This window comes from Onthophagus taurus, chromosome 10 (genome assembly GCF_036711975.1).
Source record: "Onthophagus taurus isolate NC chromosome 10, IU_Otau_3.0, whole genome shotgun sequence".
Taxonomy (NCBI): Eukaryota; Metazoa; Arthropoda; class Insecta; order Coleoptera; family Scarabaeidae; genus Onthophagus; species Onthophagus taurus.
This window is the reverse complement of record NC_091975.1, coordinates 6,047,377-6,064,676: the sequence shown is the minus strand read 5'-3', so window position 1 is coordinate 6,064,676 and position 17,300 is coordinate 6,047,377. Positions and strand designations below refer to the sequence as shown.

The following is a 17,300-nucleotide window of genomic DNA, read 5'->3' as shown; positions in this document are numbered from 1 at the left end:
GATAAGTACAACGATCTCTATAACATTAATAATATCGATGGTGATGAAAATCGGGGTGGAAATCAAAAATCTACCCGAAATCCTCGAATGTCTTTATTTTGGTTTAACTCAAACCACGTATTTATGGAAAACATTTAACATGTTAGCAAGATGGAAACAATTTGATTTATTAGAGAATTACTTAAAACAACCAATGTTTAACATTCACACCGAGAACCAGGATAAATTTATTGTTCGAGCGATTAAAATGACCGCCTTTTTCGCTACGATGTATCGAACATCAGTCGGTTTAACAATCATTTTTTTCGCAATTTTTCCTTACATCGAGCACACTACCCCTTTACCAGGTTGGTTTCCCATCAACACCGATAAATATCAATTTATCATTTACGTTTATCAACTTTGCGCGTTAATTTTAAACGGTTACAATCACACAAGTTTGGATTGCATAAACGCAGCGATGATAAGTTTGGCATCGTCGCAATTCGAAATTTTAAAAGATAATTTACAAAATGTAACTAATGATTTACCAAAAAATGAAAAAAATAAGAATCGCCTTATTACTAAAAGATTACGAAGGAATATCGATCACCATAACATGATTTTAAAGTAATTAAATAAATTATTTGCGTTTAATGTTTATTAATTTTTAAATTTTTAGTTTTGTTAAAGAAATTGAGGAGATGTATTCGACTGGGATTTTCATCCAATTTCTTTGCAGCATCATTATAATGTGTGTAACGGGATTTCAAGTATTTGTTGTAAATCAAAAAAAAAAAAACGTTATTAATTACTCAAAAATGTAATCAATTTTTTTTAGATGTCCCCGAAAAAAATCCAATACGTCACTTTAGTTCTGTACTTTTTTTGTAATTTAAACCAAGTTGCTATTTACAGTTGGTTTGGACATGACATTTTAGATAAGGTAAGTTATTAAAATGTAAATGTAAGTATTTCGGGAAATGTGTAGATTCTTTTTCAAAAACATTGACATTATGTTAGTTAATGACTTACTAATCTCAACTAACAATAAGATACTATTAAAATAAAACACTCCATATTGTTTACAATAATAGGTATATCTAACAAATTTAAGCTAAGATGGATGCAACGACATATGGAGGTTCTGTGGTTGCGTTTCTTGCGATTTCCTGAACTATTGTGGTTCAAGCAACCTGTCATAAATCATGAAAAGCTTGCAGTGTTGGCGAATGATGTCGGATTTTTCGCAGGTTATCTCCATAGTGTCCCAAATATGCTCAAAAAATCTCGAGGTTGGCAAGAAATTGACTTTATCATCTGTAAATCGCTCCACAGAATGTCTTGTATAAATCTAGTAATTGATCTCAACATCATCTCGGACAGCTAGTGCCAGAGAATCTTAATATCGTCCCAGGCATCTTTTAATATCGTCCAAGGCATCTTTTAATATCAATAATTCTTAACATCGTCTAGGAAAACCCCAATACCATCTCTGCCAAATCACAGCATTGCCTCGGCTATGTGCACCCTATGATGTGTGGTGTTCGACTGCTTCAAAGCCATTCTTTGCCATTACCATCACCATTATCTACCATTTATGGCCACTTCACACAATGGCGATAGCTCGCAGTGGTCCATGATCCATTACAGATAGTTGTTTTGACGTGACACTGAAAGAATGAGTTATGTAATGAAGCCTTCTGTTGATTCTTGTAGTTTTTTGAGTATTGTAACTTATTAATATTTTGTGTATCTGTTAACATTAAAAAGAAATGTACTATATATACTTTAAATTTAATATTATATTCTTTTTTTAGAGTAGTGGAGTTGGTGAAGCTTGTTATATGTCCGAATGGAACACTTTAAACCCAAATGTAAACAAATATCTCTTCATCATTATGGAACGATCCAAAATCCCAACGATTTTGACAGCTGGGAAATTCTTTAATTTAACGTTGGGGACGTTAATGATGATTTTAAGGACGTCTTATTCGTATTTGGCGGTTTTAAAACAAATGTACAATTAATTTGTTAATGTTCACGGTTAATTTTGTTGTTATTTAGGTCAATAAATAAAGTACATCAAAAACATTTTTGTTTTATTTTCAAAGTCAATCACAATTTGACATTTTCAATATTTTTTCGATACATAATTCAAAATTCTCTGCGTTTATTAACAATTCTCATCAATGTCTGTTCATAATGCGCCCCACCTTGGTTGTTTTCTCTTAAAACTTAATGGAGAGTATGGAAAAATATCTTATAGCTATAGACATGGTATTTATTATTTGATGAACACTTATATACCTAAAGAACACCGGGGACAAGGATATGCTAGTATTTTAGCAAAGGTAAAGAAATTAATTTGTTTAAAAATATGTATGAAATTTTTAATAATTAAAATTTGTAGAAAACTTTCGATTATATAGCAACGAACGACCTGAGAATGATACTTACATGTGATTTCTTAATTGGATATTATAATCAACACAGATATGCTTATCGGAGATATATTGTTGCTTATTAAAAGTATAACCTAAAAATATAACCTAAAAGTAGTGACCTTGAATCTTTTGGGAGTGATGGACTTTATACATTAACGTTTTCTAACCTAACTTTAGAAAAACGTAAATAATCTCGATTTAAACCTCATAAACAAGTTATTATTGGAAGTCAACAGTTTTTTTAAACGTCCTTTTTAAAGGTTAGAGAGAAGTTAAAATTTGCTCATATTATATCAGTTTTTCTTTCAGTCTAGTCTAGTTTATTCAAAATGTGGACGAGAACTATGTCAACGAGCATTCGTGATTTTGTGTTAAGAGGCAACATCGAAAAAATAACCAGCGATAGTATGTTTCGTTTAAAATTACCCCAAGGTGATTACGCTACAATGAAATATGCAAATACCGATGACGTGTATGATTTAAGACACACCGTTGTTCCTGATAAATATCAAGGACATGGAATTGGATCTATTTTTGCTGAGGTAATAATATTACAAACATTTATTAATAAAATTTATTTATTTAAATTTTGTTGTAAGTATAAATTTCGTCGATTCAATCATAGATGGCGCACTAACAAAAATTAATGAGGTCAATTGGTTGTCATGACAACACACGTTTCATACATTCATGTTTTTGTGTAACTGTCAATTTTAGATGATAAAAAGGTAAAATTTTTCGTTTCACTTTAAAACAATGCATACATTCAAGCATTTGCCTAAATTTAAACAGTTCATGTTAAGATTAGGATGTCCCCCTTGTGATGATTGGGGAATAATTAGGTATACTATAGAAAATGGTATTCTCCACTTAAACGAAACTGAAATTCCCCGCCAATTCCGTGGGTTAGGGCATTCTGGTGTACTCGCAGAGGTTTTACTCCCATTTTATCCCTTTTCTCTTAATATTAAAATCTAATTCTAATTTTTTATTTTTTTTTAGAAAACATTTGATTACATCATCGAACAAAAGTGGCGTATGAAGTTAACTTGCGAATTTCTTCAAGACTTTTATAAGAAGAACTACGATAAGTATCATCCCTATGTAATTGAACACACATGGACGTTTAGAGCTTAAGATCTAAATAAAGCAACTATTGTAACATTAAAATGGATCCTTTTGATACAGAAAATTTAATTTTTTATCTTTACCGTGAAAGATATCTAAATAACCTTTTAACCGTTTCTAAAGATGCATTATCAAAGCATAACAACGAAGTTAAATTTAATTTTCATTACGCTTTAGCTTTATTATTAAATAAGCGATATCAACAAAGTTTGCAAGAATTTGAAAGTTTGAGGAGTGAAGATTCTTTGAGGTTATCATCGCTAATTGGAGCTTATTATGTTAATAAATTTAGTAATTTAAGTAATAATGAAAAGGGTGGGTTTGAAAATGAGTTGAAGGAGTTAAAAAGGAATGCTAATTATTTAGATTATTATTACACAGCTTTTTTGTTGCTCGTTTTGGGTAAATATGAGAAAAGCTTGGAGTTTATTGATAAGAGTTTATTAAAAAACGAAGCTTTTCCCCGAGGGTTTGCTTTAAAAGGTTGGATTATAATTAATTTAAAACAAATTGGGAAAAGTATCGACAAAAACCCTTCCGAATTATTTAAAAAAACTTTAAACGATAACCCAAGGGATTTAGACGCAGTTTTTGGGGTGACGCAAAGTTTAATAAGCGAAAATAATTATGACGATGCTTTATCGTTTATAAACAAGTCAATAGTTCGATTTCCTTCAAACGTTTTACCGTTAATAGCGAAAATGAAGTATTTATTTTCAATAAAAGATTTCGAAGCGACCTTAGAAATAATTAATCGCATTTTTGATTTAGATCTGAACAATTTAGAAGCCGTTAGAATGAATGTTTTAATTTTTTTGTGTCGCGATTCGAATTTCGACGAGGCTTCTATTTTTATTAAAAAATTAATCAACGAAATTGAAAATTCCGAGGCGAAAAATCCCGAAATTTTGTTAGAAAATGCAAAATTATTTTCGCGAATTACTAAAAACCTCGTTATTTTAACGGAAACTTTTAAAATGATCGAGAAATGTTTGAGTAAATCACCGGGATGTAACGAATTTTTAACTGAAATGGGTTATCAATGTTTGTTACAAAATAATTTTAAAGAAGCCAGTTATTATTTTAAGTCGGTTTTAAAGTTAAACGATTCTAGTATTGACGCTTTAATCGGTTCTTCTTTATGTGAGTTACTTGAGAATGTTAACAAAAAGAATCTTAATAACGTTAACGATCAAATTGATTTCTTGATGGAGTTACAAGAACGCGAAATCCCCGCGGTGTTATTTTATATGAAAGCGAAAATTTCTGAGCAGAATGAGACGAAAATTAAATTTTTAAAGCTAGCTAAAAGCGCCCATCTCAAAAAAATCCGTTTTTATTCATTCGGCGTTGATTATTTGAAATTGTTAAACCCAATTTTCCTTATGGATTTAATCCAAGAGTTTTTAAGTGTCATTTCATTTTCTTGTACAGCACAAAACTTTAAAACTACTAAAATAGGGGATGAATCTTTAAAAGAATCACTTGAAATATTAAAATTAATCACGTCATCTTGCCCGGGGAACGATCAAGCTCAACATTTACAAGCGAAAATACTTTATTTCAAAGGAGATAGTGCCGAGGCAATGAACATAATCGAAAATTTAATCAAAATCAACAAAAATCCTTCGAGCGAAATTTATTTGTTGATGGCACAAATACAATTAGATAAAAACTTATTCGATCGCGCCGAACAAAGCTTAGAGGCTGGTTTAAGTTACAATTTTAAAGTAAGAGAAAACTCGTTGTTTCATTTAATATCAGGATTAATCGAAAAACATAAAAACAATTACGAGGAAGCCATTAAATACTTCACAATGGCTCTAAACCTCGCAAATTTAAAGCAAAAAAAGAGCTTCATCGACGAAGTTTCTTTACCCGATAAAAGCTTAATCTACATTGAACTAATAAACATGCATAATTTATTAAAACAAATTCACGAAGCTTCGAAATTGCTTCAAGACGCAATCGAAGAATTTAAGGACACTCCAGAAGAAGCAAAAATTATTTTATTAAGCGCTGATGAAATGGTTAAAAATAAAGAAATACAAACAGCTGTTGATATGTTAAACAAAATAAAACCAAACGATGTTTATTATTTAGAAGCCAAATCAAAATTAGCTCAAATTTATTTAAAACAACGCAAAGATAAACAAGCTTATTTGAAATGCTACGAAGAATTAGTTAATAAAATCCCCGACGCGGAAAGTTACGTATTATTAGGTGATGCGTATTTAAACATTTTGGAACTAGAAAATGCTTTAAATTCGTATGAAACCGCGTTAAAAATGAACCCGAAAGATCCGTTTTTAACGAAAAAAATGGGGGAAGCTTTAATTATTACCCATAATTATGAAAAAGCGATTAATTATTACATTGAAACGATCAAATTAACCGATGATTCATCGATGAAACTTCAATTAGCTGATTTGTATATTAAATTGAAACAATATGTAAACGCGGAACATTTTTTGAAAAACGAAATTGATGCCGAAAAAAATAAAGGAATTTCCGACCAAACCTCGTTAAAATATTTAATTAAGCTACAAAAGTTATTAGCGAAAACTTACGAGAAATCCAACAATGCCGAAACGATAAATGTTTTAATAAACACATCCGAAACTCAATCGAGATTAAATAAATTATATTCAGTTCAAAGGATGACTTTAACCGATGAAGAAATGATCTCTTCATTAAATTTATATCAAAAATTAGCTAATTTATCAATTGAATCGAGAGATTTCGACCAAGCAATTAAATTTTACAAAGAAGCTTTAGTTATTTCCCCGGATAATTGTACGATTTTGGGTTGCTTAGCTAAACTTTATATGCAAATGAATAAAATGGAGTTATGTCAACAGACTTGTAATAATTTATTAAGTATCGATCCTGAAAACGAGGATGGAACGGTTCTTATGGCCGATGTTGCATTCAGAAAGGTAAAAATTATAAATTTTTTTAAATTTTAATAAACATTTTTTGTTGTAATATCATTTAGGTTGATTTTGATATGGCTATTTATCATTTTACTCAACTTTTATCGAAACAACCAACAAATTGGCGTGCTTTAGTTAGATTTATTGAGATAATGCGTCGAACTGGGAATCTTGAGGATGTTTTAAAATATTTAGAGCATGCTGAAAAAGAAATTTTTATTCCTACAAAAGATCCAGGTAAAATTATTTTATTAACTTTTTTACAACTTTAAATAATAAACTACAACTAGAATTATTATTTTCGTCTCTTAAGACGGCTAAACCCAAATGATTCTAGTTGTACTATACAGGGTGATTTATAACATACGGAGCAGATTAAAAGAGCAAGTACTATGGGCCAAACTGAAGATATTTTCTTAATAATGTTTTGACTACAACGTAATAATCACAAAGATAGCATTTCTTACGATATACGGTATTACACTACGTTAAATTCAAACTGCGAATATTTCGGGGTTACTTAAGCAATGCCTGATTAGCACCAATAATAAAATCTTTGTAATATGACAGTTACGGCTATTTAAAAATTTGTTAAATCACTCAAAAACTGATGTTTGTTTTTTGAGAACCGCTGATACCATGTTTTTATTGCTGTCATTCCAGTTGACTTGGTTACCTAGCAACGGACATGTCATTTAATTTTAATAATCAATGTCATTTAACGTCAAAATTAGAATTTTTACTAATCAAAAAATACAATGGTAATGTACAGTAACGAAGAATACGTAGATATGCTTATTACCGTATTTTCTCGAATCTTATCCGCACTCGAATCTAATCCGCACCCCGATTTTAAAAATGCATAGTGGTAAAAAAATTTAGTTTGCGAATGTAATCCGCATCTTTCTTTGAGCAATTCGACAACACCAAAACGATGCGATGCTTGTTGTTAACCATAAATATATATTTTTTCTGTTGACTGACGCTGATGCATCTAAAGAAACCTTGCTTACGACGAGTTTTTATTAGACTAGACTTCAAATTTACCAAGCCAGAAAAATTTGAAAAATAAATATAATTTAAAAAAAAAATAGTATTGCCTAGCACGAATTCCGTTCATATGCTGCCCTCGTAGTAGCTCGAACGTGGTGTGTGCTTAATTATTAATAATTATATAATAGCGTAATTATTAAAAAAAGTAGCAAAAATCTAAAAGGTTCTTCTATACGGCAAAGTTTAAAGAGTTGTTATTAAATTAGCGTTAAGGAAATCGAAAAGCTGGTACAATTTTTGCTGTTAATGAGAGTAACGTTGCGGCTGTTGCGGAAAGACAAGGTAGCTATTGCAGACTGTGAGGCATCGTGCAAAAAATTTACCGGGTCAAAGAAGAGATGATTTCATGAAATTGACGAGGCAGTTTTCTAGTTCTCTCAAGAAAAACGAAAGGAGGGACTAAAAAATTTTTAATACTAGCTAAGGTTGGACTATGGGATTTATGCGCCGAATGGTGTTATGGTTGAGGCGCAGAACTACAATTTCCCAAAAGCTCCTAATGATTTTCAAGAAAATTTCAATTTGTCTCAAACTGTAAATGTCAACGAAATGGTAGTATATCTGGATATGCCACCCAATTACACACTGGAAAGAAGAGGTGTGTGGGAAATTTCTTTATAAACGAGTGGTTCCGAAAAATTGCGCATAACATTGATGCTAGCAGTAACAAGTGATAGGGAAAAATTTCCGACATTATTAATATTGAGAAAAACCATTCTGAAATCTGAAAGACTTCCTGAATGACGTCCTAGTTAGGGCACAACAAAAAGGACGGATAATGGAAAAGCTGATGATTAAGACAAGTATGGAGTCTTAGACCAGGAGGATTATTAAATAAGGATATTAATTAATCATAGACTGATTGCCCTTGGTTTAGACTTCTTGTCATAATAATAATACCTGGTGGAATAACATCCATACTACAACCTGTGTATGTATATGTATATTAACAAACTTGAGAATTAACAAAATCGGGAGCAATTAAAGGAGCTTCTGAACTTGCTCAGTGAGTGTAGGCGACATGGAAAACGATCCCTGAAAACAATATTATAACATCATTTAAGAAGTTTTGTATAATCCGAAGATGACGTAGTATGGGAAGAAAATGACACATAAAAATGTAAATATCGTTCTAAAACCCTTAATAAGTCTTATTGTTATGATGTAATTTTATTTTACTATTTTCCAAATTACAACTATACGACTGCGAATCTAATCCGCACCCGATTGTTATCCGCATTTGATTTTAGAGTACATAAAATTTGTAAGAAAGGTGCGGATTACATTCGAGAAAATACGGTATTTATGGAGCTGCTGGAGAAAACGCTGCACACGCAAGACGTCTGTATTTAGAACGATATTCAAATCGACAGATCCCTTCTGAAAACACTTTTCTTCGGTTAATCCAGCGGGGAAGAGAGACAGGAAATTTGCAACCTAAGAAAGGTCTTGGTGGCGGTAGACTAAACAGACATGGAGTGAATGTGGAAGAAGAAATTCTAGAAATTGTGGAAGCAGATCGAAGCACGAGTAGTCGTCAAATTTCTCACCAACTCGAGGTATCCCAGAATTTTGTTTAGCGTACGTTGAAAAGTAACGGTTTACATCCCTATCATTTTCAAAAAGTGCAAGGACTGACTCCCGCTGACTATCCTTTGCGGTTGCAATTTTGCGGACAGTATACTGGTAACGGATGAATGCTGTTTTACCAGAAATGGTGTTCTAAATGTTCACAATTCCCATGTGTGGTCGGACGAAAATCCACACGTTATTCGTCAAGGCTCTTTTCAACAACGATTCAGAGTGAATCTATGGGCGGGAATTGTGAACAATACGTTAATAGGGCCTTTCGAATTACCAGGAACTCTTAATGGAACTTCTTATTTACAGTTTTTACAAGAAAATCTGCCAGTACTCCTGGAAGATATTCCGCTACTAATGCGACGTGAGATGTGGTTTATGCACGACGGTTGTCCTGCACATTTTAGTCGTAATGTACGAGATTTCCTCGATAATGCACCCATTGGACTTTTTTTTATGGGGATTCATGAAGGATAGAGTATATGCCACCGAGGTTAATACAATCGACGAACTACGACATCGCATCACTGCCGCTACAGAGGACATACGTCCACGATTTCCACGATTATCGTTAAATTGGATTCGTTGTGCGTCGAAATGCAAGGACAGCAGTTTGAATATATGTTATAAAGAGATTATTATTAATATTATGTTATTTTCTTGTTTTAGAGATTTTGTAATTTTGCATTTAAAACATTATTATTATCCGTTTCATAAATTAACATCTATTATTTCTTTTCATAAATTACGTATTAAAACTAAACAATTAAATTGTCTACTTTGACAGCTCCTTCAAAAATGAGGATGGCGTTGACAAGTATTTTAATTGTTCTTTAGTGAATATCAGCGGTTCTCAAAAGTTGACGCTAACTTATTTAAAAAATTAACATGCGATATCTATGTAACTATTAAGATTTTAACAAAACATTGTTAAGAAAATCTCTTCAGTTTGACCTCAACTACCTACCCATTTAGTCTCCTCCGTATGTTATAAATCACCCTGTATAATCTAATATACAGCCTTGGCCAAAAGTATTAGGCACCCCATAAAAATACAAAATGCGTATGTTGTACTTTTCTAATACGTATATTTAACCTTGCTAGTACTTCAATAAAGACATACAACAATCTAGCGCTGAATGACAATTAAAACTAGAACTAACACTAGAACTAGAAAGTTTCAACATGAACACGTCAGATCAAATTCGACTTTGAAACTACGTATTTAATAAATACACGTCAAATTTAATAATGAGTCAACTCTGGTAGTTAAGAAATGTCAAAATTAATAATCAAATTATATGGGATTTGTTCCTTCCTTCATTTCCTTATTAATTATAATAAATAAACCAAGTAATATTTAAAATAGTAATAATAAATTTTTTATTATTGTCCAGGTTTTTGTTATTCATTAGCTTTATACCAATGGTACTCGGGGAATTTAAATGGTGCTCTAAGAAATTTTAACATCGCCCGTCAAAGTTCAGATTGGAATCGCCAGGCGATTTACAACATGATCGAGATTTGTTTAAATCCCGAAGATGAGATTTTGGGTGAACATTTTATCGATATCGATGATATCGAGTACAAAGATTCGCGTTCGATGGCTTTAAAAACGGCGGATCGTTTATTAAAAGAATTAAAATCGAAAATTGACTCGACCGGCGAGGATCAATTAAAATATAAGCTATTTAAGAATTTTTTATTACTCGCCACCAAAGAGAAACCTTCGATTGAACAAGCCCTCGAAGATTTTATATCGTTGGCGTCTCAGGATCGCTATAAAGATAATGTGGGCCCTATTTTAGGTATTGCTTTAGCGCATACTTTATTAAAACAAAGTCAGCGGGCTAAAAATCAACTTAAAAGGGTGATGAAATCGGTTTGGTCGTTTGAAGACGCCGAATATTTAGAAAGGTGTTGGTTGTTATTGGCTGATTATTATATGAAATCGTCTAAATATGATTTAGCATTGGAATTGTTGAAGAAAATTTTGCAACATAACCGGGCGTGTTGTAAAGCTTTGGAATTTTATGGAAACATTTCTGAGAAGGAACAAAAATATAAAGAGGCGGCTCAAATGTATTATTCAGCATGGAAATTTAACGGAAAATCGAATGCCGTTATTGGGTATCGTTTAGCTCACTGTCATTTGAAAGGAAAACGATACGCTGATGCTATTGATGTTTGTCAAATTGTTTTAAAAAATAATCCTGAGTATCCTAAGATTAAAAAAGATATCTTAGATAAGGCTTTAGCTAATTTAAGAACTTAAAAATGTAAATTTAAGAAAAAATTGCATTTTTGAATATATTTGTTTATTATATAAATATACATATACAATTTTGTCATTTTAATTCCCAACACTACAACTTCGTGTATAGTTAATTTAAATTAAAATTTCGATTCCACAAATAAATTAGAAACGTCCTAAAAAACGCGTAGCTACCAAAAGAAAATTAATTAAAAAAAAAAACTAAAAAATATTATAAATTCGCTTTGTCAAAGAATTCAAGAGTATTACAAAAAGTGCGATTAAAACCCCATTTAATCAATTTTTGACGGGTTTATTTTAATCAGTGCTGAATTGGAATCATGGTCTCTCCGGAAGTAATGGCCGGAAGTGGAGCTTCAACGGTTAAAACGCCATCCTTGCTTAAAGAACTTTTTATTTGTTCCGGATTGGTACCTTTTGGTAACAAAAATTCTCTGTTGTACTCCCTATAAACCGATTTTGATTCAGATTTTTCTTCATGTTTAGCGTGTACCTAAAAGAAATGTAAATCAATAATAAATGGGGTTAAAGAATGAGTCTTAATCTAACCAATAATTTATTATCAACGGTTTTAACAACGATTTCTTCCGGAGTGTATTGGCTGACGTCGAATCTCAACATCAAACTTTTTTTATCGCCATCCCCTTGGACTAATGGCGAGTTTAAATCGTCTAACCACGTTTTTACTTCACCACCACCACCACCTGGGCGGGCGCAAACATCTCCTCCGGATGTTTGATTTGTTGAAGATGAAGTTGTTGTGCTAATTAAAAAAAGGGTATAAAATAATTTTTTATTTCTTTTTTTTTTTTTTTAAACAATCTATTTTTTAATAATTAGGTTAAAGAAGTTGGGAACATTCACAAAGACATCGAATTTACCTGCTACTCGATGAAGATTTAGTGTTACCATCCTTTCCCGAAATTGTTTCGCATTCGTAAGACATGCAAGTTAAAAGAAGCTGTTAGTAATCAAATTTTAATTAATTAAAACCAAAATCGTCGTTTTTGTGATACAGGTAAGCTTTAACTTAAGTTAGTTTTTTAAGCGTTTCGAATTTAAAACTTGATATCTGAAATATTTCAAACGATTATTACGTTATCGGCGTTTTTAAAACGAAAACTATCGTGTTTTTAATAACATATCAACGCGATAACGTAACATGTGTACAAGACGTTAAAAAAAACATGTATTAAAAAGTGAAAAAAAATAACCGTAACTTAACCCATATCTTGAAACGAGTTTTCAACCTAACGAACCATATAAGGTTCGTGTGCATACAAATAGGTTTAAAAAATCGCGTGGGGGTTCAATAATTAACAATAAATAATAAAAAAATAAATTTAGAAAGGGAAAAAATTATTATTGATCTTAATTTTTAGTAGCCATAGCAACTTAGATATACCCTACCCGAAATATAATACAAACAAACTCATATTAGTATATAAATATTTTTAAATTTACCTTGTAGTTGATCTAAAAAAATTTTGAGATTCCCTATTGATGAGTTCTGAGCGGAAACGGCTCATTTCCTCCTCCATTTTACGCATTTCCGCATCGAAACGTTCACGGATGTTGCTAAATTCGGTGTCGATGACGCTAAAATCGCCCAATTTAATGGGAATATCGCGTTTAACCGTTTGAGACATCTTCAAAAATCTTCCAAATCACAATTTCTTTAACGATCGGTGTAAGTATTGACGCACTCGTACGAAAATTTTATATATAACGTTTTAATTTTTTTTTAATTCACGATGAGAACTGAACGACAGAATCTCTTCACTATAACTTGGAGTTTCTCGTGAGTGTCGGTTTCGTGACTCGGGTTGGGCCCCCCAACGGGATTTAAATAGACCGATGGCAAAGCGCAAGCGCTGTTTGTGTTACCTACGTTTTTGATGTACTACAATAGGGGGATTTTATTCTAGAAAAATACAAAAAAGAAAGACGTTGGCTCTCCCACGATGTTTTAATATTTTATATGGTATTTGTTGTGTATATGGACTAATTTGGGATGAAAATTTTTGTTGTTGAGTCAAGATTTATTTTCAAATTATGACTGTAATGTTTTTTTTTTTATTAATTAAAAGCTATAAAGGAAGATAAGTTATCTTACGAATGCAAAATTGAAATATTATGCAGTTGTTTTGGAATGTGAAGATTAATCTAATGTTATTTTTGAAATTATTCAAAATTTTAATGCAAAAACAACTTTAGTAACGAAATTTTGTGATTATTTTTATTAAATTAATTTGCCTTCTTTTATTTTATTGCACAAATCTTTTTTGTATCTCTTAATTGGCTCATGCATATTTGTTTCTGGATCTTTCTTTTATTAGATATTTAAACCTTTAGGAAAAACGATTTATAAAGCTCAATGTCACCCTCTTATTTGTATTTGTTTATGAATTATTTTTTGAACAAAAAGTTAGCGTCTTAAGACATCTTCGCCAGGTTCTTCCTTTTTAATCGTCGTACTACCTCTTTTTTGGACATCCCACTGATTCTTTTCCTGTATTTATTACTCATAGTTCATAGTCCTTATCGTGTTATCAAGGCAATGTGTTAATGCATATTGTTGCATTAAGCAACCATACTCAACTTCTCATAAAATGTTTGTAATAAAATTTTGTTGAGCTAGAAAAGAAAAGTTAGGATTATGTACTTGTATGCATACAAATTATATTTTCTAAGACGTTTATGGACACCTATTTTTTGACAACTAAAGTATATTGGTGCTAAGATTATCCTCAATATCCAGCAATAAATGTTTTTGTATTCCGTTTTAGTATTCAAAAAATAATCAAAATTGATAATTCAAAATAACCATTATAATAATCTAATATCAGTACAGACTAAACAATTTACTCTCTTTCTGATAAAATAAGTGCTAATGTATCAACTATATTAGATAACAAAATAAGTGCTAAAAATAATTTTTTTAAATATGCTTTATCTTAATTTTCAAAGTGAAGCATTCATTGACAAAAATAGTCTTGAGACATTGTAATAAGTACGAGCTACGTCATACATTCGTGTAGTCGGGTGAGTCACTGCATCGTAATGAAGTCGATGAAAAATTCTTGTTTTGGTAAATTGAAGGCATATCGCCCACGCCAAGAAATGAATCAATATTTCCTTTCTAAATAAATAGTTTATATCGTTTTTTTTTTAAACTTAATCATAAATTATTTTGATTGCAAGATAAATATTTAATTTTTTTTGTCGTTGATGAAGATTTATTTGAAATTCGAATTCCGCGTTTTATCAGTTAATGGGTAACGAGTCGTTATAAAAATAGAAATTATCGAATACAAATACGTTTTAAATTACGTAATATTTGTTCGAATCGTTTACGGTTAATTTAAAACGTAATCCTAGAAGATACACATTCACGAAAAATCCTTTTTGTGTTCAACAAAATTGGATATTTAGAAATAAATATTGCCCCCGTTGTAAATAAAACTTGGCCTACACCTCGACGGCGCCCAGCCAAGAATTTATTTCTGTTGCAATCGATTCGTGCGAATTTTCCGTCTTTACAAGACACAAAAATTTGGCCGACAACGATGACCGTCAATAAAACGATTCGCTTCCAAATTTTTCCCGGTCGATTTAACGTTTCAAATTTTAACTAAATTTTCAAACGAAAAATCGTTTTAACTCGCTGAAGATTCACGTCGAAGCGGTCAGTTTGGCTTTGGAATGTAAACTGTCTAGGGTTATTTATAAATCTATCTATTAATAGATAAGAAAATAAGCAGAAAACTCTCGATACTTTTTCGATCCAATCGTAATATTAATTCGACAATTTTTTTATTTTTAAATCCATCAATTTACCCAATTAATTAATTAAGATATATTTCATTGTCTTTAAATGAGAAATAAAATTTTTGTTGTAATATATAAGCAACCTAAATAGTTTTAAAACAAGTTTGGTTGCTTATGATTTAAAATGAATTTAATTCCTTGATATATATGCAACCTAAAAAGCATTAAGGACATTGATGAATGTTGGGGAGGAAGTTTGGTTGCCATATTCGAAAATAATTTTAATATAAATCTTTATTTATATACACCAACTAATGTTACTAAAGTAACGATGGTTTTTTCAAAACCATTTTAATTTAAATCGGGTTGTCTAAGTGTTCCTTTTCCTAGTCTGCTCCCAACAAATTTCTTAATCATTTCCAAGACATCACTTTGAAACTCTTCAGGGGTCGGTTCTTTATTAGTGATCCAATAAAAAATGTCCCAATCGTTCCTAGCGCGATTGATTAAACTAAAAAGAATTTATTTAAATTAAAAAGAATCATTTAACATTAAATACATACTTATCATAAGAATCTAATTGATCCTTGTTAAATCTTTTTAAATATTGATCAGCAAAATTGCTTAATAATAAATCGTTTTCTAAAATAGCCCTTTTTCGCGATTGATACAATAACCTAGCTCGTTGAGTGTCCATGGATTCTTCTCGAGGTGATTCATATTCTTTGATAGCTACAGTGGGTTTATCAGGGAAATGAACGATATCATCCGGTTCTCTAGTTAATTTGACCGTTGTAAATAACCACTTATTATGATTATTAATACTTTTTACCTACAACAAAATTAGGTTAGAATAAAAAGTGAGGTTATAACCAATCAATTTTTACTTACACGTATAAAATTACGTAATAAACCACTCATTTTTACAAAAATTAATGGATTTACGCACAATCTTATTAAAAAAGACCAAGATAAATGTGGATTTAATACTTTTTAATGCTATTTTTAAAATGTTTTGACATTTCAATAATCGATAAAGTAGAGATCTATATTTTAAGGTTATTTAATGTTATTAAGTTGGTGTGAATATGGAGGGAAAGTTTAAATTTAAAATGATTTATTTAAAAAATGAAAGAAAGGTTTATTTTTACTATTCGACGTAAACTTGGCAAAGAAATGTAAACAGAATGTTTTTTAACTCGAAATAGGTTTTATTTTTGTATAAAAATTAGACACACCCAGATTTTAACTCATTTTTAATCTAAAATCTCCAATTTTTTTTATTTTTTTATAACTAAAACGTGTATTGCTAAATATGTGTTAATAATTGATCTGTTTATCTTTTTTTGATAAGTGTTTACTGTCGTATTGAGAAATTCGGGTTTTTCTAATAGAATCGTTAAAACTTATTAACTTGGCAAAAAAGTAATATATTTCGTTAAATTTAAAATAGTTTTTAGGGGGAAAGTGCAAATTTCACGTTTGAAGGTTCTCCCTAAATATATCTTATAACGACTTCTACGACTAAAATAACCACACGAGTATTTTAGAACTATTTTAAAGTTTTCGCAAAGAATTTTTTAAATTCAATTAGCTTAGAATATTTTTCATTAAAGAATTCGAGCATCTTTTTAATAGTGTTAAATTTATATCCATTAAAAAAAAGAATTTTCAAATTTATGATGATAAACTTTCCGTAATGCACGTGTCGAGTTGATAAAAGGGCAATAATTACGTTTTATTCGTTGCTAAAAACAATAGGAAAAATTGCATCGGAAAATGGAATAATTAAGTTACATGAATGCATAAAAAGAACAATAAATGTTTAATAAACAAAAAATGTTCAGAGACGAAACCGACGTAAAATCGAAATTACGTTTAATGCTTCCTTTTTATTTGAAAAATTAAGTTTTACGTTGGTGTTGATTATTATTATTGTAGTTATTACGTTTTAATGTTTCGCAATGTTTTTTTACGTTATCATCTTGTGGATGTGACGAATTTTAGTTTGAGATAATGACGAGGATCGTTTTTAGTTTACTTTTTAATACGCAGCTAAATCATTTTTTGATATAATTAATGATTTCTGATACATTTCTAGTAATTTCAACTATCTTACACTTATTTCGA

General features: G+C 30.7%; 4 protein-coding genes and 1 long non-coding RNA gene across 8 annotated transcripts; 2 read left to right on the top strand and 3 right to left on the bottom strand.

Moving 5' to 3' along the window:
* The first annotated feature begins 37 nt into the window (after positions 1-37).
* Positions 38-2,056, top strand: LOC111413656 (odorant receptor 4-like). The gene is made up of 4 exons (XM_071199164.1): positions 38-609; positions 662-761; positions 821-925; positions 1,800-2,056. Exons 1-4 carry the CDS (start codon positions 38-40, stop codon positions 2,007-2,009), a joined length of 987 nt encoding a protein of 328 aa, XP_071055265.1. The 3' UTR covers positions 2,010-2,056.
* On the bottom strand, positions 78-2,530 carry LOC139431441 (uncharacterized). Its single transcript, XR_011641557.1, has 2 exons — positions 2,440-2,530; positions 78-1,652 (listed from the first exon to the last, which is right to left on the bottom strand). It is a non-coding gene; the product is annotated as an uncharacterized lncRNA (long non-coding RNA).
* A 235-nt stretch (positions 2,531-2,765) lies between these two features.
* LOC111413666 (tetratricopeptide repeat protein 21B-like) lies at positions 2,766-11,467 on the top strand. Of its 3 annotated transcripts, XM_071199162.1 has the most exons (5): positions 2,766-2,858; positions 2,911-2,968; positions 3,429-6,493; positions 6,553-6,727; positions 10,522-11,467. In XM_071199162.1, the coding sequence occupies exons 3-5, from the start codon at positions 3,596-3,598 to the stop codon at positions 11,397-11,399; spliced, it is 3,951 nt and encodes a 1,316-aa protein (XP_071055263.1). In that variant the 5' UTR covers positions 2,766-2,858; positions 2,911-2,968; positions 3,429-3,595; the 3' UTR covers positions 11,400-11,467. The 3 variants fall into 3 exon arrangements, with proteins under 3 accessions (XP_071055263.1, XP_022900471.2, XP_022900470.2); XM_023044703.2 differs by lacking the exons at positions 2,766-2,858; positions 2,911-2,968 and adding an exon at positions 3,053-3,154; XM_023044702.2 differs by lacking the exons at positions 2,766-2,858; positions 2,911-2,968 and adding an exon at positions 3,118-3,359.
* On the bottom strand, positions 11,421-13,331 carry LOC111413672 (heat shock protein beta-1). Of its 2 annotated transcripts, XM_023044711.2 has the most exons (4): positions 12,864-13,331; positions 12,281-12,343; positions 11,949-12,162; positions 11,421-11,892 (listed from the first exon to the last, which is right to left on the bottom strand). In XM_023044711.2, the coding sequence occupies exons 1-4, from the start codon at positions 13,046-13,048 to the stop codon at positions 11,701-11,703; spliced, it is 654 nt and encodes a 217-aa protein (XP_022900479.1). In that variant the 5' UTR covers positions 13,049-13,331; the 3' UTR covers positions 11,421-11,700. The 2 variants fall into 2 exon arrangements, with proteins under 2 accessions (XP_022900479.1, XP_022900480.1); XM_023044712.2 differs by lacking the exon at positions 12,281-12,343.
* A 2,115-nt stretch (positions 13,332-15,446) lies between these two features.
* Positions 15,447-16,215, bottom strand: LOC111413673 (succinate dehydrogenase assembly factor 2-A, mitochondrial-like). The gene is made up of 3 exons (XM_023044714.2): positions 16,062-16,215; positions 15,734-16,002; positions 15,447-15,681 (listed from the first exon to the last, which is right to left on the bottom strand). Exons 1-3 carry the CDS (start codon positions 16,089-16,091, stop codon positions 15,522-15,524), a joined length of 459 nt encoding a protein of 152 aa, XP_022900482.1. The 5' UTR covers positions 16,092-16,215; the 3' UTR covers positions 15,447-15,521.
* Between the last annotated feature and the right edge of the window lie 1,085 nt (positions 16,216-17,300).